The sequence below is a fragment of the Alternaria rosae genome (assembly GCF_020736505.1).
Source record: "Alternaria rosae strain MPI-PUGE-AT-0040 chromosome Unknown BKA58scaffold_1, whole genome shotgun sequence".
Classification (NCBI taxonomy): Eukaryota; Fungi; Ascomycota; class Dothideomycetes; order Pleosporales; family Pleosporaceae; genus Alternaria; species Alternaria rosae.
The window spans coordinates 314724-335731 of record NW_025763570.1 but is presented as its reverse complement, the minus strand read 5'-3'; the positions used below and the strand labels follow the sequence as shown (position 1 = coordinate 335731).

The 21008-nt window shown below is 53.9% G+C and overlaps 7 protein-coding genes across 7 annotated transcripts; 5 read left to right on the top strand and 2 right to left on the bottom strand.

Annotated features, from left to right (window-relative positions):
• Nucleotides 1–796: 796 nt before the first annotated feature.
• On the top strand, nt 797–4179 carry BKA58DRAFT_406948 (uncharacterized protein; the record flags this gene model as incomplete). The annotated part of the gene is made up of 8 exons (XM_046171994.1): nt 797–1112; nt 1146–1217; nt 1254–1279; nt 1313–1712; nt 1998–2366; nt 2402–3338; nt 3445–3808; nt 4153–4179. The coding sequence occupies 8 exons, from the start codon at nt 797–799 to the stop codon at nt 4177–4179; spliced, it is 2511 nt and encodes an 836-aa protein (XP_046030279.1).
• A 1585-nt stretch (nt 4180–5764) lies between these two features.
• On the bottom strand, nt 5765–8290 carry BKA58DRAFT_445583 (uncharacterized protein; the record flags this gene model as incomplete). The annotated part of the gene is made up of 4 exons (XM_046174143.1): nt 5765–6983; nt 7035–7092; nt 7143–7415; nt 7464–8290. The coding sequence occupies 4 exons, from the start codon at nt 8288–8290 to the stop codon at nt 5796–5798; spliced, it is 2346 nt and encodes a 781-aa protein (XP_046030278.1). The 3' UTR covers nt 5765–5795.
• A 215-nt stretch (nt 8291–8505) lies between these two features.
• On the bottom strand, nt 8506–9998 carry BKA58DRAFT_1675 (ubiquitin-conjugating enzyme/RWD-like protein). The gene is made up of 4 exons (XM_046165100.1): nt 9753–9998; nt 9610–9704; nt 8856–9544; nt 8506–8807 (listed from the first exon to the last, which is right to left on the bottom strand). Exons 1-4 carry the CDS (start codon nt 9815–9817, stop codon nt 8721–8723), a joined length of 936 nt encoding a protein of 311 aa, XP_046030277.1. The 5' UTR covers nt 9818–9998; the 3' UTR covers nt 8506–8720.
• Nucleotides 9999–12112: 2114 nt separating this feature from the next.
• On the top strand, nt 12113–13022 carry BKA58DRAFT_1653 (uncharacterized protein). Its single transcript, XM_046165067.1, has one exon. It carries the CDS (start codon nt 12154–12156, stop codon nt 12766–12768), a length of 615 nt encoding a protein of 204 aa, XP_046030276.1. The 5' UTR covers nt 12113–12153; the 3' UTR covers nt 12769–13022.
• A 1-nt stretch (nt 13023) lies between these two features.
• On the top strand, nt 13024–14806 carry BKA58DRAFT_1654 (major facilitator superfamily domain-containing protein). The gene is made up of 4 exons (XM_046165069.1): nt 13024–13360; nt 13412–13470; nt 13524–13563; nt 13616–14806. The coding sequence occupies exons 1-4, from the start codon at nt 13083–13085 to the stop codon at nt 14799–14801; spliced, it is 1563 nt and encodes a 520-aa protein (XP_046030275.1). The 5' UTR covers nt 13024–13082; the 3' UTR covers nt 14802–14806.
• Nucleotides 14807–15789: 983 nt separating this feature from the next.
• BKA58DRAFT_371473 (fungal-specific transcription factor domain-containing protein) lies at nt 15790–19952 on the top strand. The gene is made up of 6 exons (XM_046169033.1): nt 15790–16388; nt 16450–17680; nt 17846–18485; nt 18533–18585; nt 18659–19516; nt 19582–19952. The coding sequence occupies exons 1-6, from the start codon at nt 16117–16119 to the stop codon at nt 19648–19650; spliced, it is 3123 nt and encodes a 1040-aa protein (XP_046030274.1). The 5' UTR covers nt 15790–16116; the 3' UTR covers nt 19651–19952.
• Nucleotides 19883–20643, top strand: BKA58DRAFT_371472 (uncharacterized protein). The gene has a single exon (XM_046169032.1). It carries the CDS (start codon nt 19927–19929, stop codon nt 20293–20295), a length of 369 nt encoding a protein of 122 aa, XP_046030273.1. The 5' UTR covers nt 19883–19926; the 3' UTR covers nt 20296–20643.
• The last annotated feature ends 365 nt before the right edge of the window (nt 20644–21008 follow it).

Below are 21008 nucleotides of genomic sequence, written 5' to 3'. Positions count from 1 at the left end.
CTAGTCATTCGTTTCAGATCTCGTGAGCATGCAATGGGTTGGTTCGAGGGTGTTCTGTTCGCTTGTTGCACTGCATCTTTGGTAGTTGCAAGTGATGTTGAATCAGGTTCAAAGAGTAAGTGGAGCGCTGATAGATGACTGCACTTACTTATGTTACGCAGCTGCAAGCCTCTCTAATACACATCTCACGAACGAAAGATCTCCTATAATTCCACGGCGCGATTTGCACTTTCGCAATGACACGAGTACATCAGAGATAATTCCAAAAACCCTAAGCACATCAGATACATCGACGCTCTACACTTCTACAACAGTGGACTCTATTACGACGTCGAAGTCCGAGATCAACGCGCCGACGAGAGCCACTGTCCAGACGACCAGCTCTTCTCGCAGATTAAATCCAACGAAACAATACTCAGATAGAACAACGAGCCCATATAGTAGTGGAAGTAGTAGCGCGCCTGCTACATCTTCTGCTGCGGACGAGCCGGCAGCGACATCCCTTGTCATCACAGGAACGCAGCGGCTATCTGCACCATCATTGATCTCTTTGATCGATCAAATACAAACACCGATACCTGCTCAAGCATTTTCGATTACATCAGAAGCTTCTTCTTCTACGCGCGCATCATCCACAGTTCAGGTCCTTCCGGTCACTTCAGATGTCAAGTCGACCACGAGCATATCCACCCCGTCTGCAACATGGGTCATCGCGGACTCATCACGAGCGTCAAGCATTCTTCTGCCTGTCAGCACGTACTCAGCGATCATTTCCCCTCCGGCTGTATCAAGCCTGATGATACTTCCTTCACAGACCTCGCAGCCTCTATCTTCGACTTCTACGGTCGATGCTACTGCGATCACTTCGAGCAAACTTCTTTCTTCGATCTCTTCAAAGGGTGGAGCGACCAGTGAGCCCACAAAGGCTACAGAACTACTCGAATATTCTGTGTCTAGCCTTGCTAGCTGGGTGGCTTCAAGCTCCGCTCCGGCGGTCATTGGAGGCAGCAGTCTCGCATCTCTTTCGTCCACAGACGCGGCCACACCAACCAGTGTCGCATCTCAACCAGCACGATCGTCTGCTTCAACAGGATATGCCAATCTGCCATCGGGTCAGGGCAATGCATTATCTAACACGTCGGCAGCAACACTCTCCGCGTCAGCCCATCTCGAAAGCAGTGTAATCAGTTCTTCATCAACCCCGACTCTCGCCAGTGGTTCACTCCCTCTGGCGAGCATTACTTCTACAACAGCATCCTTGGCAGCTTCTATGAGCTCAGTGATCGTGGGCATACCACCAAGCTCTGCTCAGCCTAGCGTAACAACAAACGAGGCTCCTGCAACGAATGTGACCGCATCTGTCCAATCTAGCAGCTCTCGGATCGATAGCTCGACTTCGGGCGGCAGCGTTACCATTCCTGCATCCTCCAAGCTCGAAGACACTACTTCTCGAACCACAATTCGGCCGCAACCCATACCCATCAATCCAATTAACGGCAACATGACAAGGCCAGCAAGCTCAATTGCTACGACGTCAGCGCGGACAACTGAGTCGATATCTCTGTCGGCACCAGGAAACGGCACCGTCTCCTCCTCCTTGGCTTTCGCAACTACATACTCAGCGGCAAGCAGCCTCTCTAGTACTGCTATGATTTCGTCATCTTTCGGCTTATCTGGCTCTTTCACACAAACCTTCATCGTGTCTACGACTAGTCAGACCCTGAGCACTGCCACATCCAGTCAGGCGGCGCAGATCTCAGACGCACCGCTTTGGTTGAGCGACACAACCACTGTACGATCAACCCCCGCTTTAGGAATCTCTGCGTCATCCTCCGTTAACATGGGGCTTTTACCGTTTCCACTTGAACCTCCGCTTCAAACGGCCCCTACTGGGTGGACGAACAGCTCAACTTCCAGCGCCACTGGCGGAACTCCCACTTCCAGCCCACCATTGTTTACGGCTAGTATTGTCATCAGCTCCCAAGAGACCGGATCAGGTACCTTGCGCGACATGTTTACATTGAGTCCTCTCTTATCTACCGCCACATCCGCTATTCTCTCTATTCCTACGTCGCTCAGCGGCTTCATAACCAAGACGAAGACGAGGACTGAGAGCTCGGTACTTAGCTCGAGTATAAGTTCGATGTCTACAAACATCTACGACACTACCCTGAGGACCCGAACTTTGACCAACGCGCCCACCAGCAGTGCTACCGAGACAGTGGCCGCCGCAGCTCCACCCTCAAAGCCACTTACCCCAGAGGAGACTGCCGGGGTTGCTATAGGAAGCACTGCTGGGATCCTACTTGCTATAGTCGCCGCGATCTTCGTCGCTCGTCGCTACCACGCCATTCATGCGGCAAAGCGTGGAAGCGGTAACTCGTCGGGTATCTACCCAAAGAGGCGTACTTGTACGATCCTTCACTTGGCGGGAACGGTGGCAGTGGCAGTGCGTCCCATGACGCACTCATCTTCATGTCTGGTGGAGCAAGTGGCTTGCCTTCCACTGGAAGCAGAACACCGCCTCGTGTGCCGAAGAACTCTCGGGAGTACGATCCTCGCAGTTGGTTTAACATTGATGGGCAGAACTACAGTGACCCAGGTAATCCATTTGCAGATCCTGAAGACCCCTTCATGGACTGGAGAAGTAGTGATGCAATTGCCTCGCCCAGTGAAACTGGGTCTGCTCTTGCTGCGGCGGCGGAAAAGTATGCCGCAGGTCCGCAAAGACCTCTTCCTCCTGTACCGGCGTCTCTGACACCACTCTTTGGCGACCACCACATTCCTTCGCCAACTCTAAGTCCAATCATGAATGGTTGCAGCTTGAAACGTAGTCATTCAGTATCGTCGAGACGAAGCAGTGTCAGGAGCCAAAGGTCATTGAGGAGCTTTCGTGGCTGTCCTTCGCCAGACTCCGAATCGAGGAACGTCCCACCAATATCTCCTTCCTGGCGTCGGGCGAGCAAGATCCTAGCATCTATTAGAGAGGGACACGCCGACGATCCTCTTCCGGATCCAATCGAACATGACCTTCTTCTGCCAGTCGATGTAAGATCGGAAACGCCAGATTCAGTGATGGTATATGCACCAGCACCTATAAGCAGAGCACCGTTGCGACCAAATCTACCTACAATACTGTCAGAAGACGAAACGTCCATGGCTTCACTACCAAGCATAGCAGCCGCAAAGTCACTATCAGCTACACAACCTCGATCAACTGGTAGCATCCTCTTCTCCACATACAAAGACGACCAATACGCCTACACGCCACTCACGCCCAACAACATCCCATCACCACCACATTCCGAACGAGCAGATAGCGAGAAAACAATAACCCAGTCCACATACTTCGTCCAGCCATCATCTCCAACCCCAACAATCACCTCCGTGCCTCGGAACAAAGGCTGGGAAGAGATAAAACGCACTTCAAAACGGTTCATCCAGTCTCATGTCATCACGTCCGCCAACACCACCTTGGCATCAATTCACTCCACCACGACCAAATCTCACCCCTCCGCCTCCTCTCAAGAAACGATCGCTGATTCAACTCCGCCGCAAGACACCCTTGGCTGGCCACGGTCAACTCATGGTTCCGCCTCACAAGACGTACTCCTCTCCTACTTCGTCGCCTTTGACGGTGAAGACGAACTTCATTGTCAATTCGAACAAGAGTTTTGAGGGACCGAGAATGAGTCTTCTTGCCAAAGTGAATAGCATGAGCGACATGAGAGACGAGACAGCGAGTCCGAAGAAGCATAAGAAAGGCATTGGACTTGGGATTGGATATCGCGATTCTATCTTGTGGAGGGTAGAGGGGGTCTCGAGATGGTGTCCTGAAGATGTGGGGACGAAGTTTTGAGCTTTTCCTTTTGGCTTTGGCCACGGTTTTGCATGCAGTATATCTCCTTGAAGTCTTCGTCGCCTGTCGATATATTCCGGGCGACAGCTGTATCTTCCAAGTTTCAGTACAATGGGCTGTCATTATGATTACGCCCGATGTCGAACGAAGCGTTCCACCACGCATCCCATGCGTCTTACACTTCCAACGGTCTTACTGGGGCGTCTTTCTTGAAGCTCTATATACATTAGATCATGTCACTTTGCACTGCTACTCCCATTTACTGCGCTACAGAAACACTTCTTTGTATATAGAATCTGTACTGTATAGCTAGTTTCTAATCCTACTTAATACAAGTCGAAGGCCTTACCTACACTGTATAATTGGCCGTGTCAATCATGTATGTAGTCGTCTGTCGTATAGCAATAGCATAAGGTAAATGGCAATGTCAGTACAACCATCCATGTTATCTCTGCATAACAGAACAACAATACGACGCTCTTACTCTTCTCGGTCAATGCATCGTGCATCACTTTCTTGCGGTGAGAGCCTCATGCAATCCTCTCAGCCACAACCCTCTGCATACACATTGTACACTGCTTCCTTGCAAATACCCACATGCATCACCGGAAACATAATATCTCACCAGAACAAAGCCAATGCAACCCTCCCACGCACTAAACCCACACACAACACGCTACCGGGTACCCTTCGCCCATCTACTCCCACGCCAGCACCACCTCAAACCCATGCTCATCGTACGATCCGATTCGTATTCAAAGTTCAACGAGTACCCCATTCCCATTACCCCAAAACAGCCTTTGGGCATCCATCCACAAGGCCCGTCTGCCGTCGCGTCAGCTAGCCCCAAACCTTATCCCTACATACATCGGCGCCCGACTACCACGCGTACATGGCTGCCGGGCGCCGGGGCAACTCCCCGGCTGATAGCAGCGAGCTTATACGCTGGCGCCAAAGTCAGGGTAATTGTGCTTGTTCCTCGCAGCGGCACGCGATTGTCGGAGGGACAATGCTAGGCCTCGGAGGGTATATGCGGCACCTGCTTTTACCCTGTCTGCGTCTGCGCGTCTGTGAGCTGCTGCATGCACGATGGTGTTGCGTTTTGTGGGAACGGAATCATGAAAAGTCTGGGTTCAGGGATCGCGTGCACTGTGCATGGTGCATGTATCTTTTGTTTTTCGCATCTCAGCTTCGTCCGTACATGCGCCGCTAGCATCGTGCAGTTTGAGCGGCGGTGGCGGTGAACCGCGAAATGGCCTCCGAACCCTCTCGCGATCGAGCTGCAGAATGCAGGCTGGGCACTGGGCGGAGTAGACTCCGATGCACCCTCGCCTTGCTTTTTCCCAGCCCTCTTTCCCACTTCCGAGCCCTGCCGTGGACAAAGAGGGTGTTCAGCCGAGTTCGACCGGGGAGATTCTACATCTAGAAAGAAACGACGACCTGCATATGGGATGAAACGAAAAAGCAAAAACGCAAACGTCATCCGGCGATTAACCGCACGAGGAGATTTGCAATCTCGTATGCAAGATGATCTCTCGTTTGATGCTCATGGTTCGCACTGGGGTAATAATCTAATAGTGTGTGTACATCGTAATTTTGGGACCGTAGAAGATCCGGGGCCCAAAATTCCCCCAGCGAACCATTTTCGGATGGTGCGGCCTGGGCTTTCCAGGGCAAGATGCGGCTTCCTCCGCGCCTCATAGACGATGATCCAGAACGTGAAAGCCAGATGTGTATCCTACAGATCGTTCCAGATCGTACTGGCCTTCAATGGACCAAAGTCGAAAGCGAGATTCGCTGTTCCAACACATGCATCGCCAGTATTCCCCTCCACCCTCTGGCCGTCAGCTTCGAGCCAAAAACAAAGGCGCTGACAGCCACCACCGACCTTCACCACTATAGTTTGATGAATCGCAGATATGCTCGCAGACAGGCATCAGGCAACATCTGAGCCGCTGCGCTTGTTCTTCCTACAAGCCCACAACTCGCGAAGCCACTTGTGAGATGCTTCGATGTCAGTGGGACCGGGGCACAGCGGGAGCCTCTGTCGGTATTCCTTCTCATACTTGCGGATCGCCAAGTGAAGCTTGATCTCGTGCGACATGCGCTCCAGTAGCATGTTTGCTTGTTCATGATTCCTCGGGAGGGTGCTAAGGGTTGCTTCAGCCACGACTTTAGCCTCGTCCGCCGGCACTCGAGAAAGGTTGCAGAAAAGCTGACGCTTGTAGAACTCCATGGATGTATCCAGGAGCGGCGCTAACCCGCCAAGCTCGCGGGTGAGGACAAGCGGAACCTCCGTATACATCCAAGATCGTGTCGGGTGGAGTGAGCTGCGATGCAGTAGCTGCACGTCGAGAGGGCTTACCTTGGTGGCACCAACACTAACACAGTTCTGCAGCTCCTGTCTCAGTCCATTGGCGTCAAGGCATGAGTTGAGGATGGGGTTGTCGGAGTTGAGGTTGACGCCCCGAGTCTCAGCCTTGTTGATGCGAATCCAGACGAAGAGATTGTGCACTTGTCCTGGAAACAGTCGGCGAATCTCCTTACAACCACAGAAAGTGAGGATCTCACAACCTGCTTTGGTCCGAAGGTCGACCTTCAAGTCAGTCAGTTCGCCGACGGGTTTCTCAGAGCGAGCATTCTTCAAGATGCGCTTGATGCGACCGGACGTGGACTGATACTTGGACCAGTTGCTAGCGAAAATGTTCTTGCAGCAGTCTTCAAGACAGATGGTATCCTGGAACTCCGGTTTGCGGCGATATGGGAGGAACGCAGGATTGATGCAATGAATGTAGATATCCGGGAAGGATTTCGACACTTTGTGCAGTACATGAGCCGCAGGAGACAGCACGATGACATGAGTTCGACCAGCCTTGAGGTGCTCGGCCGCCATAGATCCGGCGATGCCAAGGATGACATCAGTCATGGAGGGGTTTGGACGAGGCGGATGCCAAAGCTGCGAACCAGAATGTGCGATCCTAGACGTCAAATCCCGGAAGATCTCATCGACATCTGCACAGACGGGTCGAATTGGATAAAGCACCTCTGGCCTGTTTCCGGTGACATCAAGGTGGGTACAGTGAGTAGTGTACAGCGCCAGTCGATCTTTAGGGCCAAGATGATACTAAACAAGTGAGCAGATTGCTTCTGAGCAGCATCAGCGATGGTGGCTTACCAAGGCTCCATTAACCGCATCTAGTGACCTCTCGAGACAAGCCGGAGTCACATAGTAGCTGTACACAATGTCAGCTAGCATCATCGACCCCATCATGCAGGCACTGACCCGTTGTCTACCACGAAGATCACATCAATACCGGCGTCGGGCAGAGGCTTTCGGTTGTGCAGGACACCCTCAATTTCGATAGCAACGCCGATGTCTTGGTATTCCTCGGTGAGGAGCTTGACCTCGGGAAACAGTCTTACCGCTGCCCGCAGGGTTGTCGGCAGATATAAAGTTGAGTCTGACACCTGCGCTTCTGAAGCCTCATGATCAAAGTCAGTCGGGGAAGGAATGCGCTTCGAGATGCATCCCATAAGGGAGGTGAACTCGTCTCCGCTGGGTATTGTTAGTGACTGTTGCACCAATTCGCAGGTGATAACTTACTTGCGGGCGTTTTGCAGCAGGTAAGCCCCGAAAGCTTCAGCGTCTGGGTGCTTCACCTCTGAGTCTTCTCCGGCCTCATCGTGAGCCGCAAGCGCTGTAGCTGTCGTAGGAGACGTTGGATCCGGCGACTCGCTAATACCAGCGCTAGTCTCTCCAGTGTTGTGACGACGTAAGAGAGGTAGACCACTGGTAAATAGTCGAAGCTTTGATGACATGCGCCGCTTCAGCGGTTCGGTGCTACCTTCAGTGTTGCTAACCGCCTTCTCGAGAGCCTGTTGCGCGTTCATGTGTTCAGCGCTATCGGCGACGAAGAGAGGGTGCGCAGGCTCGTTGGACGCCATATCGATCAACGGCCAAAGGGTGACTGCAGTGGTGTGCATAGAACGTACCGGACCGCCATTCTCGGGCTCGACTTGACTGTTCTTGCGCGAGAACGCCATCTGATCTCCAAAGCTGGATCCTGAGGCTGAGGACCGACTGTTTCTGTTCTTGCGCATCGTAAGAGGTTGGTCGCTCGGAGCGCGACTAACAGGCAGAGGTGTTACGGTCCACGACAAAGGTGCTCTGGGCGGGTTCGCCCAATCAAAGACGGGTGAGTTGAAGCTGTATTCGGGTGGGGACACCCAGATATCGCTCTTGATCTCGTCGATGATGTCGTCTAGCGGACCGGACACGTACTGATCGTCGCTATAGGTAGGAGTTGACTTACGAAATATTCGCTTTCGGAAAGTAGCTTTGCGCGACTTCTTCTGGATGTGGAGGGGAGGTGGGCAGAGAGGTGTGCGGTCCAGAAAGATGCTGCCAGCTGCTGCTGTTGTTGTGATCATTATCGACGCGTCCCAATTAGGCACAAATAAAAGCCCAGTCACCGCGCTGCGCTCACGTTCACCTCCAGTTCCTTGAGCGCGCGGGGCCTTTCGATCAAGAGTGTCGCCAGATGGCAAACGGAATATCGGAGATAGATAAGAAGAGTAGGCAATGCCCAAGTTGAGATGTAAGAGTGGGATGTGGAAACAGAGGTTGACAGTCCAACGGTGGGGTGAGGTCTGAAGGTGAGAGGCACTGCTACAAGCCAGGAAGGTGCGAGGTGGGCGAGTCAACAAACCTACGATGCTCTTTCCTGAATCTGAAAAGTAGACAGTCACGATCTCGCATCAAGACGCGTTCAAAACGATGCTGAGCTTCTGTAGTGCATTTCGTGCTCATGTTTCATCTAGGAAACCGATGCCGTCCATGATCCAAGCAATGACCCAGCGATTACGCCTCGCCCAATTGTGCGGCAGCCACTTCTAAGTGCCTCTTCATCTTCTCGTGCATCTCATCGTCCGCCTCGCGAAAGCGAATCTATCACAGGAGTAAGTAATGGCTTCGTCAAATATTGTTGCGACCTACTATGTCTTCTCCAGCGCCAGCGCCGAACAGGACTGGTTCCGATATACTAGCCTTGACTGCTTTTTTTACGCGTTCCTCCCAGACTCCCTCCCAGTTCCACTCTCCAGGACGCCGATTACGTCCCAATGCAGATGTACCTTCTGATTTATCCGTCGTAGAAGGGTCGGGACTCGGAGTTGCTCGGTCTGACAGTTGAGATTGCAATATCGGAGCCCGATGCGCCCGCCACGCATGATAAGCGCCTGGGTTTGCAGCAGCCTCTAACGGAAGCGAGTCCAATATTGACTCCTCACTAAAGGTCGAGCGGATGTACTCTAGCATGCGCACAATGGAGTACTCCGCAGTAGACTGAGAGGCCCCAAGGACGCCAGACGTGACGTTGGAGTCGGACCGCACGGGAAAAGCATTTGAAGATCCACTGACATCGCGAGAGTTCGGTACAGATCTTCGAGCTCTGCCGAACCAGTGCGGAAAGCCGTGCCGAAGACTGAAGCCTCCAGGTGGCAGCCGCTCCTCATCCGTGGCACTGACGGTATCCGTGTCGGCGGAGCCAGTCGTGTAAGTATATGTGGTAAGTGGCGTGAGCAGTGGGTGAAAGACATCGGTAGAAAAAGTCACGAGGGGGGGTATAGCAGGATAGCTGGGCGGGAAGGAGATTTGGAAGCGTAAGACTGCTGGCGCATATGGTCCTGTCAAACGTGAATAACGTTGCAAGGAACGCAACACCATGGCGTAGCCCTATGGAACAGCCTACCTTTCTGCACGAATATTACACCTACCCACAGTGTTGGGTCGCCGGGCGTGATGCTCAAGAAAACGCCATCCAGCTGTGCGTAGCGCAGACGGGTGCTGTGCAGAGTTAGGAAACGCCGCTGCTAGCCGTGTGCCTCGACTCACAACTCGACGAGAAGATGCTGCTTCCGAAACGACGGGAGAGCCGACGCAGAGACGGACAACGGCATCTCGAGAGCAGCGATGATGGTTGTAGGTCGTTCGGCATCTTGCAAGCACGGCGCCTGCGATAGAGAGCCGAAGCGCGTTCGACGCTAGTGCTAGCCGATCTGCGTTCTCACCTGCTTGAGTATAACGCGCTTCCCCGCCTGCCATTCGTTGAGCGTGCAACACCACCAACACCATTCTGTATCTCACCGGGTCGCGAAAGGAGATGCGCGTATGGCAGCATCGCGTGGGATCTCGGCTGCCCATCAACGTGGCAGTTCGTGAGTGGTGTTTGATTAGGTCGAGCTGATGATTATTCGGTGGATGCAATGCCCTGTCGAACACCATCCCTACACCACGTCTGGATATATTCGCGGTAACACTGCATGCATCTTCCTCACCCGCCCCATACCGGGCTGCCGCTCCAGTCCCGTCGTCCATCTATGTCAGACATACGCGGGACGTCATGCGCGGCCCTGGGACAAGACTCTGTCCGCATGTTGCGACCGAGCATCTGTGCCGGCACACTCGCAACGATCCGGCTGAACGCACACCACCGGACTCACGTCAGAGTCCCGGAGAGGGTGCATGACCGCATGCGCCGTTGGCACTGGCGAGTCAGGGCAGAACTGGCTCACACACACCTATGTCGTCTCGAAACGCCTGTGTCGGGACGTGAGGTTAGCCATCCCGCTTTGCGCTTGCCGAGCCAGCCTATACACCAGCATCAGGATAATCAACTTTCGCCCTCCTACGCTTATTTCGAGACGCTGTGCCGCAATGGTGATGATTGATGACCACACGTCGTACAACTCTCGGGTCGAAATGCGCTGGCTCCAGTTAGCCCATAATGGGTAACCTAAGGCGACAGTATTACACGTCGTCGCAACCGAGCAAAAGAAGGCAGACAAAGCCTCGCACGTAGAGTCGACGCCGCATCGAGCATCTACCTGATGCAGAATGATCGGGCAGCATCATTCCGATCGACCCACGCTGCCGGTTTCAAGGCTGGCTTTTCGTTTTTGTACACTCGTGCCGACAAGCGCGTGAACACCCCAATCCTCCGAAATCTCTCCAACCCACGCCGCCTGCATCTGCTGTCATCTTCGTCGCGGCACGACGCTATGAGTTATGCTATTGCCTAAGAGCAAAGAAGCATGGTGTCATTCTCGGAGGATTCCATCAGAGCAATAAGAGGGCCAGGGGGCGTCAACCTAGAGGCGCTAAAAAAGGCGGTGGCTGTCTCAGACGCTTCCATCTCTTTGCGAACCCTGTCCTCGCGTGGAAATCTGCAGGCCAGCCTTACATATCCACACCGCCATGACAGCTTAGGCCAGGTTGCGTCGAAACAGCCGTTGTGCCCTGGACACCTTTGCACCAGCAAGCAGAGATCGCTGGTATACAGCGACAGCTCACTTACAGCACATGACGGAAGCATGTCCGGGGCCCACCGGAAATGGGAGTGCTGGCAAAACCTAATCAAGCGGTCTGAAATGGGCAGCAGTACAGATGCTACGTTGCCGCAGAAGGGCGCAGAGCCTCGTCAGCTGATGGGGGTCCTAGGGTTATGATGCCTTGATGACTGATGAGAATGCAATCACGATGTGTGACCAGCAATGACAGATGCAAGCAGCAAGCCACGTCCTGCGACCCGGTTGGGCCCAATGCGCAAGCGTGGGAAGCTTCGAAACCACGCTGACCGGACAGGGGGGCAGAGAAATGATACCTGGGGCAGCAAATGAAATCGCCGCACGCCTAGTGCCAGGTCGCGATCTGAGGGATACGAAACGCGCTGCGTCGTCCTCCTCGGCCATTCAAGCGCCGCGACTCGTGCCTTGCGGCGCTGACGACCATCCGGATCGCCAGGCATTGCAACAAAGCGACGTTGTCTAATGCGCATTGCCGCGTGACCGGTTGGTGTCCATCTGCCGAATAGGCATGCAGTACACCGCTATTTTTTGGGGGTTTGTCGGAGCAATCAAGCAGCAAGGTATGATGCCATGACAGACGCTCATCATCAATGACAACGAGGGCCCCAGCTGCATGGCCCAAGCTGCTTCTCGAAATTCTGCGGCGAATCTTCTGACTCGCCTCACGTCAAAAGTCTGACCGCGGCTTGGTGTCCTGGTGCCCCTGAAATGGGCGCTGCGAAAATTAGCATCGCCTTGTGTTCTACACCATTGGCGGCACGACGTCCTATTTGCTGGCGGGGCATCGGCCTCTGAGCCGCCGTGTCCGTTTAGGGAAGGAAAGCAAGCCGCAAGTCGCCGGCATGTTGCCATGTCGTTCACAGAGCGACAGGGTCCCCCCTGCTGTGGCGCGACTCAGCGCGCTAGTGCCTGTGAATGTCGGTAGAGGCATGCGGGCATCTCTAGCGCCGAGGATTTGGGTCCCGGGGAGTCGGGTTGCTCTGTTGATCCTGTTCCTCTTACGAGCCACGTCCAACGCTCTTGCAACTCTCCCTGGTCCGCCCTACTCGGTTCCTTCTAGCTCGTCCAATGTCGTGGATTCCGCCCAACCCGGACCGGTTTGTTCGATGAGCAGAAAGCTTCCCCAGCCCAGCCCTGGCCCACTTTCAGGGGCCTGCATTCGCTCTCGCATGCTCACACAGAGCCCGTCCGGTGACATGGAGTCACAAAAAACAGAGCTAGGTACAGCTCGGCTGCCAGCACTGCATTTTCCGGTCGCTTATCGACAGACGGTGGGCTGTTTCGTAGCAACGATGGCATCACGGATCCGCTACTCATTTTACATTCGCTGGTCCCTCCGCTGTCCCTATCCGCCCACACTACGTATCCATACCCACTGCCATCACCGCTTGTTCTCCGTTTCTTCCCCGCCGCCACAATCCTTGCTCATCCCAGTGGTCTATCCGTTTTCAGGACGCCACTTAAATCTTGCTGCTCCTTATATACCCTGTGACGCTCGCGTCCTTTGCAAACTGACTCTGACCTCTGAGCCCTGGAGGTACTAATCTGTCGCAAACTCGCACATGTCTTATTTGTCACAGCTGACTCCCACTTCACTTGACATTCACCACCTGCTGTCATAGTATTTGACATTCTTCTTCGACGACCTCCACCTCTATACCTGCACACCACCTTACATTCGACTTCGATACTATCAACATGGCTCGGTATGGCGTGGCAGCTGCCGCCGGCAGCGATATAACACCTTTCCCAACCCGACAGATGGCCGTACTTGGTGAGCAGCATGCCATGATCTAACAGCACACGAAAGTCGCTAACGACGGTAGCGTTATGCCGGATATGCGAACCAATCGCATTCATGTCGATATTTCCCTACGCATACTTCATGGTCGAATCCTTCATGACCGGACATTCCACCGCCCAAATTTCCATGTACACGGGCATGGTCACATCCTCGTTCGCATTCATGGAATGCGTCAGTGGCATTTTCTGGGGCCGACTGAGTGATCGGGTAGGACGGAAGAAGGTCCTACTTGGAGGTCTTTTTGGGACGGGGCTGAGCATGTTGCTCTTCGGCTTTTCCCAGAGCCTACCAATGGCGTTGATTGCGCGGGCTCTCGGGGGTTTGCTTAACGGGTGAGGTCATAGTTCGATCTAGCGTCTGAGCCTCGCTAACCGAATATGCAGGAACATCGGCGTTCTCCAGACCACTGTCGCAGAGCTTGTTACGGACGAGCGACATCAGCGTGAGTTTTGCCATAACTCTAATTATACGCCGCGCACGACTGACTTTCCATAGCGCGCGCTTATTCCATCATGCCCTTTGTCTGGTGCCTTGGGTAAGATATTTTCCTAGCAGCCCGACTTGTCCACGCTGACCGCTTTTTGTAGCACCATCATTGGCGGAGCGCTTGGCGGCTTGCTCGCTCGTCCCGCTAACGTAATGCCGTTTTTCCAGGACACCATCTTCGAAACGTACCCGTTCCTTCTTCCAAACTTGGTCTGCACCGGCTTTGTCGTTCTCGGCCTGACTGTCGGTATTTTGTTCTTGGAAGAGACCCACGAGGATCGCAAGTACGACCAGGATCGAGGCCGCGACGCGGGGCAATGGCTTCTACAGAAGCTGTGGAAGCGTGACGCAGATGCGAGATTTGACGACAAGGATGCTTCGCTTGACGAGATGCGCTCGATGTTGAGCGACCACGACCACAACGTACAGGCTTACCGCAGCACCGACACTTCGCCTACTCTCTGCAGCACACGAACTTCCATCTCAGAGGTCCCAGAATTCGAATTGGACAAGCAATTCGAGCCAGCGCCGACTTTCCGACAAGCATTCACCAAGCAAGTGTGCCTGAATGTAGTGTGCTATGGTATTCTTGCTTTCCACACCATCTCTCTAGAGCAGCTTCTACCTATTCTCATGTCCAAGCATGTACCAACCGAGGGTAGCCAACACCTTCCCTTCCGCTTTGAGGGAGGTTTCGGATGGTCTACTCAAACGACCGGCGCGTTCCTCGCAGTGCAAGGTTTCCTCCAGATGTTCGCTCAGGTCATTCTCTTCCCTTGGGTCAGCAAGAGGCTCGGCAGCCTCCGCACTTTCTGGATCACTCTCGCCTGCTACCCACTCCTGTACCTCCTTGCTCCTTACCTGGCTATCCTTCCCGAGAACCTGCGCATCCCTGGACTTGCGGTTCTGCTTGTCGCCAAGGTCACCTTCCAATCGCTCTCCTACCCATCCCTGGCTATCATCCTCGCAAACTCGTCCCCATCTAAGAAGGTTCTCGGCACGCTGAACGGCGTCGCCATGTCTTCTGCTAGTATCTCTCGCGGCTTCGGTCCCACGATCTCGGGTGCCGTTGACAGCCTCGGTACCACTCTCCACATGTCTGGCCTCGCCTGGTGGGCAATTGCCGCCGTTGCTCTTCTCGGATGGCTCCCCGGTTTCGCCCTCACAGAGACCAAGCGATCCAGCTTCGCTGCACAAGACGAGGAGTCTTTCATCGACTCCGACTCAGATGCAGAGTCCGTCATCACTCTTACTCCGGACGATATCGAGATCGTCCTCTCCAAATAGATTCACGCAATCACGACCAAAAAACAGTAACGACGCCCCTTGACCTGCATGATGTGGCACAAGCCCTCTGCACGGCGTCGACGCGCTGGTAGCGACCTTCCCTTTCACACCATAATTTCGGATTATAGAGACCTTTTTTTTTTTTATCGCGGCAGAGATGAGGGTTACATCTCCCGCGCGGCGCATCATTATGGGTGCGATTTAGCGACATCATTTACGCGGGCGGCATTTTTTGGGTTAACACTATTAGAAGGGAAAGCTCGATTGTATTGGAGACTAGCAATGGTCATCCCCGAGCCGGCGTTTGTCTCAAGAACAGAATACCCCAGTAGTTATTAGTTTCCTTTGCTATACTGTATGTTAGATTAGCGTGCTCGAGCACCAATTCATGATTTGGATGATTTCTCAAACACCAGACCTTTGTTTTGCCATGTACGTCGTGAAGAGTGCATTAGCTGGATCCGAGTCAGAGCAAGCCTCCAGCGGTGAGTTCAATGCGTCTGTCTTGAAGATTAAGCGGAAGGGGCAAAACAGGTGTAGTGGGTAATTTGCATTGTCGAAGTGGTCCCTTGTACGTTACGGATGCTTCCTTTTGCCTTCTACACGTGCTTGGATCGGTGTGCTTCATGCACGTGGAGGAGCAACGGGGATCGCGAGTCAGTGACCGCCAACATGCGGATACCGGACGCCTTGCATAGCTGCTTCGGCAATGAAACGGTATCACGAGGTCATGGACGGCATATATGTGCGTGCAGTGACGAAAGTAACTTCTTCCTTTTGTGGTCCCTGGGTGTTGAAGGATCGCGACGGCGGCTTACCTAGGCCGAGGCAGTTTAGTAATACTACGCGGGCTTGCAATCAGCACCGCAGCCATGTCAACCTCAGGACTGATGTGTAGCTGAGCGATGACGCAACTGCGAGGGAGGAGGAAGATGGAATCTTGAACAGGTTGATGCTTGACGCACCCCATACCGCATGGCAGAGTAGACGTCTACCCACATGGCGAGCATGACGTGCAGCCGCACCCACACTCCGCCCACGCCTATCTTCCGCTGGAGAGATAAGGCCCGTAGCCGACCAGCTAGCCATCCACGAGCAAGCGACGACTACGGCGTGCCGCTGGGAGAATGGAAGACATCCTCCCCGTGCAATCGCAATCCGCAGCCCTATTCACGCTGTCGCTGACGTCCTAATCCAGAGTGCGGGGGAGTAAGAAGGCTGCCCGCCCGTTCAGTGAGAGCTCGGAGAATAGACGCCAGACGTGCGCGAGCTGTCACTAGCCCGAACCCTGCGGACTTTCTTGCCATGCGCCCTGATGAGCGGCCTCAAGCGCTCCTTGGACGAGGCGTCTCATGACGGCGACCGGCCCTCGCCCTCAGAGTCGTCCGTATCGACAGTGAAGCCTGCCTCGCCCACCGCGCCTTCCTCGTCATCGTCGAGCTCCTTCCGCAATGTGAGCGCCTGCAACCGCTGCCGGCTGCGCAAGAACCGCTGCGACCAGCGCCTGCCCTCGTGCGCCTCATGCGACAAGGCCGGCGTCAAGTGCGTCGGCTACGATCCCATCACCAAGCGTGAGATTCCGCGCAGGTACGCACAACGGAGGGGAGCTATTGGCGGTCGCCTCGGCTACGACTGACGAGCGCTACAGCTATGTATTCTACTGCGAAACCAGAATCGCCTACCTCGAGTCGCTCCTGCGCGACAACTCGATCCCCTTCCAAGAGGCCGACGACTTCAATCCGGCCTTTGCCTCCAATGGCGCCGCCACCCCACGACCCATATCCGCTGCGCCGCCGCCGCGCAATGGCAATACCAAACCCTCGGCTGCCCAGGCCAAGGAGGAGAGCGACAAGTACGATCGCGAGAAGCTCACCAAGCTCGTGTCCAACATCGGAATGGTCTCGGTGCAAGGCGCCAGTGATCCGCGATATCTGGGCTCCACATCCGGCATATCCTTTGCACGCGTCGTGTTTGCTGCCGTCAAGAGCTCGGTATCAGGCTCCTCCTCTGAGCGCGGCAGCAACCGGGGTGCCAAAGTAACGAGCAATGTCGTGGACAGCGGCACCTCGATGCGCGACTCCTTCTTCGGCCTGCAAACCAAACCTACCATACGCCAGGCGCCCTTCCCAGACCGAGAGCTCGGGTCGCGTCTTGTTGAGCTGTACTTTGAGCACGCAAACCCACAGATCCCCATCTTGCATCGGGGCGAGTTTATGGAAATGTTTGAGCGCGTGTACGCTTCCGGTGAACGGCACCGCACATCACGAGAGTCGTACATGCTCAACATCGTGTTTGCCATAGGCGCTGGCATCATCTTAGGCAGTTCCGACTCTGAGGGCTCGCCGACGTCGGATCACGGGCGCTCACCAACAAAATCACGATCATCACCGCCGAGTAGCAAGAAGCGGCGACTTGCAGGCCACCAGCACCAGCCCGAGGAGTACCACGCATCCGCCATTGTGCACCTAGAGAACTTCCTGGGTTCCTCTCCCGCAGCGGACCGTCCCGACGGCTTCGGCGGTGGCCTGGAGGAGCTGCAGGCTGTGCTACTGCTCGCGGGCTTTGCGCTGCTGAGACCCGTTGCCCCTGGGCTGTGGTACATTGTCGGCGTTGCCGTCCGTCTTGGAGTGGACCTAGGGTTGCATTACGAGGATGGCGTGGGTATCGACGGGGCGGGTGCGGAAGACCAGTCTGCTGGAACCGCCGCCTTCAAAACTGAGGGTAACGGGAACACGACGGCTGCCAGCGGCGGGAACCCTTCGAAAATAGATGCAAAAGAGAGGGGCCGCAGACAGTGGGTCAGAGACCTGCGGAGACGCTTGTGGTGGTGCGTTTACTCGTTGGACAGGCTCGTCAGCACATGTGTTGGCAGACCTTTCGTAAGTACTCTCCTGGGTCTTCATCTTCGTATGGTACTACCGATCATGTCGGTTATGTTACGATGCCGCATGCATGTGCGGCAGGCTTCACCAGGGGGTCGATACCGACTTTCCAACATGGTCTCGTGCTCTCAAAACTGGCTGCAGTGACTAACAGGTGCATAGGGCATTACAGACCAAATCGTGACTACCGAATTTCCTTCGCTCCTCGATGATCGCTACATCACTAAGGAAGGATTCCTGGAACCGCCAGTGCACCAAGAGAAACCGACATACAAGATTGTAGCCCATCATTACTTCCGGTTAAGACTACTGCAGTCTGAAATCCTGCAAGTCCTACAACATCGGCAGGCACAGCAGGCAAGAGCGAGTGGTGCCAACCAGACCAATGAGTTTATGCATACCAAGCTGCCTTCGCCGTTCCTGATCAATTTTGAGTCGTTCCGCGCGTGGCGCGTAGATATCGATAGACGGTTACTGGAGTGGAAAGACTCTGCACCGACACAGCTTGATGCCGGCGTGCAATTCTCGCCGCTGTTTCTGGAGCTTAATTACTGGCAAGCGTTGATTATGCTGTACCGACAGAGCCTGGTCGTTCCCTCTGGTCTACAAGAAGAACTGGGCAACACCGGCTCAGATATGGGCAGTCCTTCCATGAGCAATCTTGAGGAGCGCGAAGACGAAGATCTTGTTTTCCTCAAGGTAGCTGAAGCCGGTCAGAAGGTTCTGAAATTGTATCGACAGTTGCACCGCGTACATCTCGTCAACTACACCTTTTTGGCAACACACCATCTCTTCATGGCTGGTAAGCTTCACCATCTTCACCGGTACCTACAGTGCTGACATCTGCAGGCATATCCTTCCTTTACGCTGTGTGGCACAGCGTTCATGTGCGCAGTTTATTGGTAAGTCGGTCCGAATTTCCGTACTACTGTAGATACGTTTTGTTGGTGTAACACGCATGTCTAACTAATGCAGTCTCTTGACGACGTCGACTTCACCGTCCTTGCCGCGACATCCGTCTTGGGTGACCTGATCGACAAGTGCCCACCTGCGGAAGCATGCCGCGATGCATTCGATCGGATGAGCAAAGCGACCATTCAGATGTGCATGTCCACCACCGGCTTCGGACCTCAAGCTCTGCGGTCACTTCCGCAAGCACAGCAGTACCCTACTCAAACATCGCCAAACACTGCATATACATCTGCAGCTGATGCAGATGTTAGATCAGACACTGACATGCAAGGTTACGGACCAAGAAACACAGCCAACTTCTTTGGCCAACAGCAACAGCAACAACAGCAGCAGCAGCGTCGACCCATGCCACGCTTCGACATGAACCTCAAAGACCTCTTCTCCGATGACGAGACCGACAAACGGTCTTTCAGCCGCGTAAGCAACCAAGTCAACGCCATGAGACCCCCTCCTCCACCTATGAAATCCGAATCCCAAATGCAACCTTTTACAGCGGATCTGAAAATGTCTCCTCAACTACGCACGCCCCATCACCAACAGCAGCAACAACAGAATAATTTCTTCGCTGCGAATTCGAATATGACTAGCCCGAACCAACAAAGTACCTTTTCTACTTCTCCGCCGAACAACCCGTCAATGCCTTCACCTTATCAAATCAGCAATCAAGTGCCCTACAACAACTTCACACAAAATATCACGTCCAGCTACCCTGATCTAGGGTTCTCGGACTTGGACTTCCTAGACAGTTTTCCCGTGCAGGGCGCAAGCGGCAACGGTGCTGACGCAGGAAGCGGCGGGTTGCAAGATGTGGGTATTGGGTTTGGAATGGGGTTTGGTGATGGGACGCATGATTGGAGTGATGTAAGTTTTCCCCTCTCGCTACTTTTCACCACTATGGGAGTACGTGTGCTGACAATGACCGACAGGGCAATGGCTTGGATCTCTTTGATGGTTTTTTCTTTGGTCCTGGAGGCACAGGTGGGACGGGGATGTAAAAATCGGTGTTGTTGCGAAAACCAATCTTGATGGCTCTTCGCGTATGTGCGTGAGCGGCGGTATGACATCGCCGTCGGCTTACTGTACCTGATGGTATCGAGTAAAATGGTAGCGGGTATTGTTCTTACCCGCCTTCCGTAGATCTGCGGCACAGTCGCGAACGTGGGGGCAAGGCTGGATAAGCCGGAAGGCGGCGGCCTCCGATGGACGCTACGCCGTTACGAGAAGAATGGCAACGAGGTTATGGATGTTTGTATGATAGATGTCTTCAGCCCATGAAACATTTCGTGTTGTCACTGAATGTGTTTACTTTTGGATGTTGTAATGGTCTGAACGATTTTGAGGTTGACATGTGCAACTACCAGAGGACTGAGAGACTCTCACCACACCGGAACGTACGGGTATCATACTTCTGCCTTGGAATAGATCCAAAGTTCACTGGTAGTACTTTGACGTTTTATCTCCTCTTCTCTCATACATACCTCTACGGTTTCATACCTCTTGCTCTCCAATTCTCCCGATCTTCCAGCCACCACTCCGCACCACCCACCAAAATGGCGCTCAATCGGAATCATACCCTCTACACAAGGATGCTTGCAACTTCTCAAAACGACCCACGTACCCGCATCAAAGAACCCACCTAGCTGGGTCTTTGTTCTCTTCCGCATCCCTTCCCATCCCCATGCCATCACGTACCAACTCCAAATTCACACAACGCTCATCTATGTTCAGCTGAACTGAGCTGAGCTCATTTCAGATCCGGCCTGGTAATAGGGGCGTGTTGACTCACACCCGTTTTACCACGTAGACTTCCATATCTGCATCTGCATTACTCATTGCCTACTACCACATGCACGACTTCACTCTATCTAACACTTCTACCACTTCATGATTCCCATTTACACCGTTTTTTTAATTACTGTCTCTTTCATCGCCACGTCACTACCAGGATCCAAATCCAAAGTCTTCACACAAAACATCACATCCCCCCCCCCCCCCCCCCCCCCCCCCCCCCCCCCCCCCCCCAAGCGCAAAGCTTTACCAAAACCACCCTGCGCTGTCACGCACCCATCACATCTCTCAAGATAAACATGTGTCTCTACATGATCGTGCACTACGGACCCTCCCCTTGCTCAATTCCTCGACTCCTCCCACGACAAACCGCCGATATTTCGCAGCGAAATGCATCAGAATGGCGAGTCGAGCGATTGAGTCTGAATCGTTTGTGGGAGCTGTGGCATTTAAAGAGCCGAAGTCAGGAAGACTTGAACAAGGGGGAGAAGGACGATGGGTTCGATATGAGTTACTGAGCTACTGAGTCACCTAGTTAAAAGTGTCAAGTGACACAGACATCAAC

What these genes read in the sequence shown, in the direction of transcription:
- BKA58DRAFT_1653 (XM_046165067.1), top strand. Translation starts at nt 12,154, where the DNA reads ATGCGGGCATCTCTAGCGCCGAGGATTTGGGTCCCGGGGAGTCGGGTT.
- BKA58DRAFT_1675 (XM_046165100.1), bottom strand. Translation starts at nt 9,817, where the DNA reads ATGCCGTTGTCCGTCTCTGCGTCGGCTCTCCCGTCGTTTCGGAAGCAG. An exon ending in CAGCATCTTCTCGTCGAGTT is followed by an intron (nt 9,705 to 9,752) that starts GTGAGTCGAGGC and finishes AACTCTGCACAG; the next exon opens with CACCCGTCTGCGCTACGCAC. An exon ending in CTGGCGCTGGAGAAGACATA is followed by an intron (nt 8,808 to 8,855) that starts GTAGGTCGCAAC and finishes CTCCTGTGATAG; the next exon opens with ATTCGCTTTCGCGAGGCGGA.
- BKA58DRAFT_371472 (XM_046169032.1), top strand. Translation starts at nt 19,927, where the DNA reads ATGAAACATTTCGTGTTGTCACTGAATGTGTTTACTTTTGGATGTTGT.
- BKA58DRAFT_371473 (XM_046169033.1), top strand. Translation starts at nt 16,117, where the DNA reads ATGAGCGGCCTCAAGCGCTCCTTGGACGAGGCGTCTCATGACGGCGAC. An exon ending in TTCATGTGCGCAGTTTATTG is followed by an intron (nt 18,586 to 18,658) that starts GTAAGTCGGTCC and finishes TAACTAATGCAG; the next exon opens with TCTCTTGACGACGTCGACTT. An exon ending in GGACGCATGATTGGAGTGAT is followed by an intron (nt 19,517 to 19,581) that starts GTAAGTTTTCCC and finishes AATGACCGACAG; the next exon opens with GGCAATGGCTTGGATCTCTT.
- BKA58DRAFT_1654 (XM_046165069.1), top strand. Translation starts at nt 13,083, where the DNA reads ATGTCGATATTTCCCTACGCATACTTCATGGTCGAATCCTTCATGACC. An exon ending in TACGGACGAGCGACATCAGC is followed by an intron (nt 13,471 to 13,523) that starts GTGAGTTTTGCC and finishes GACTTTCCATAG; the next exon opens with CGCGCGCTTATTCCATCATG. An exon ending in CCCTTTGTCTGGTGCCTTGG is followed by an intron (nt 13,564 to 13,615) that starts GTAAGATATTTT and finishes CGCTTTTTGTAG; the next exon opens with CACCATCATTGGCGGAGCGC.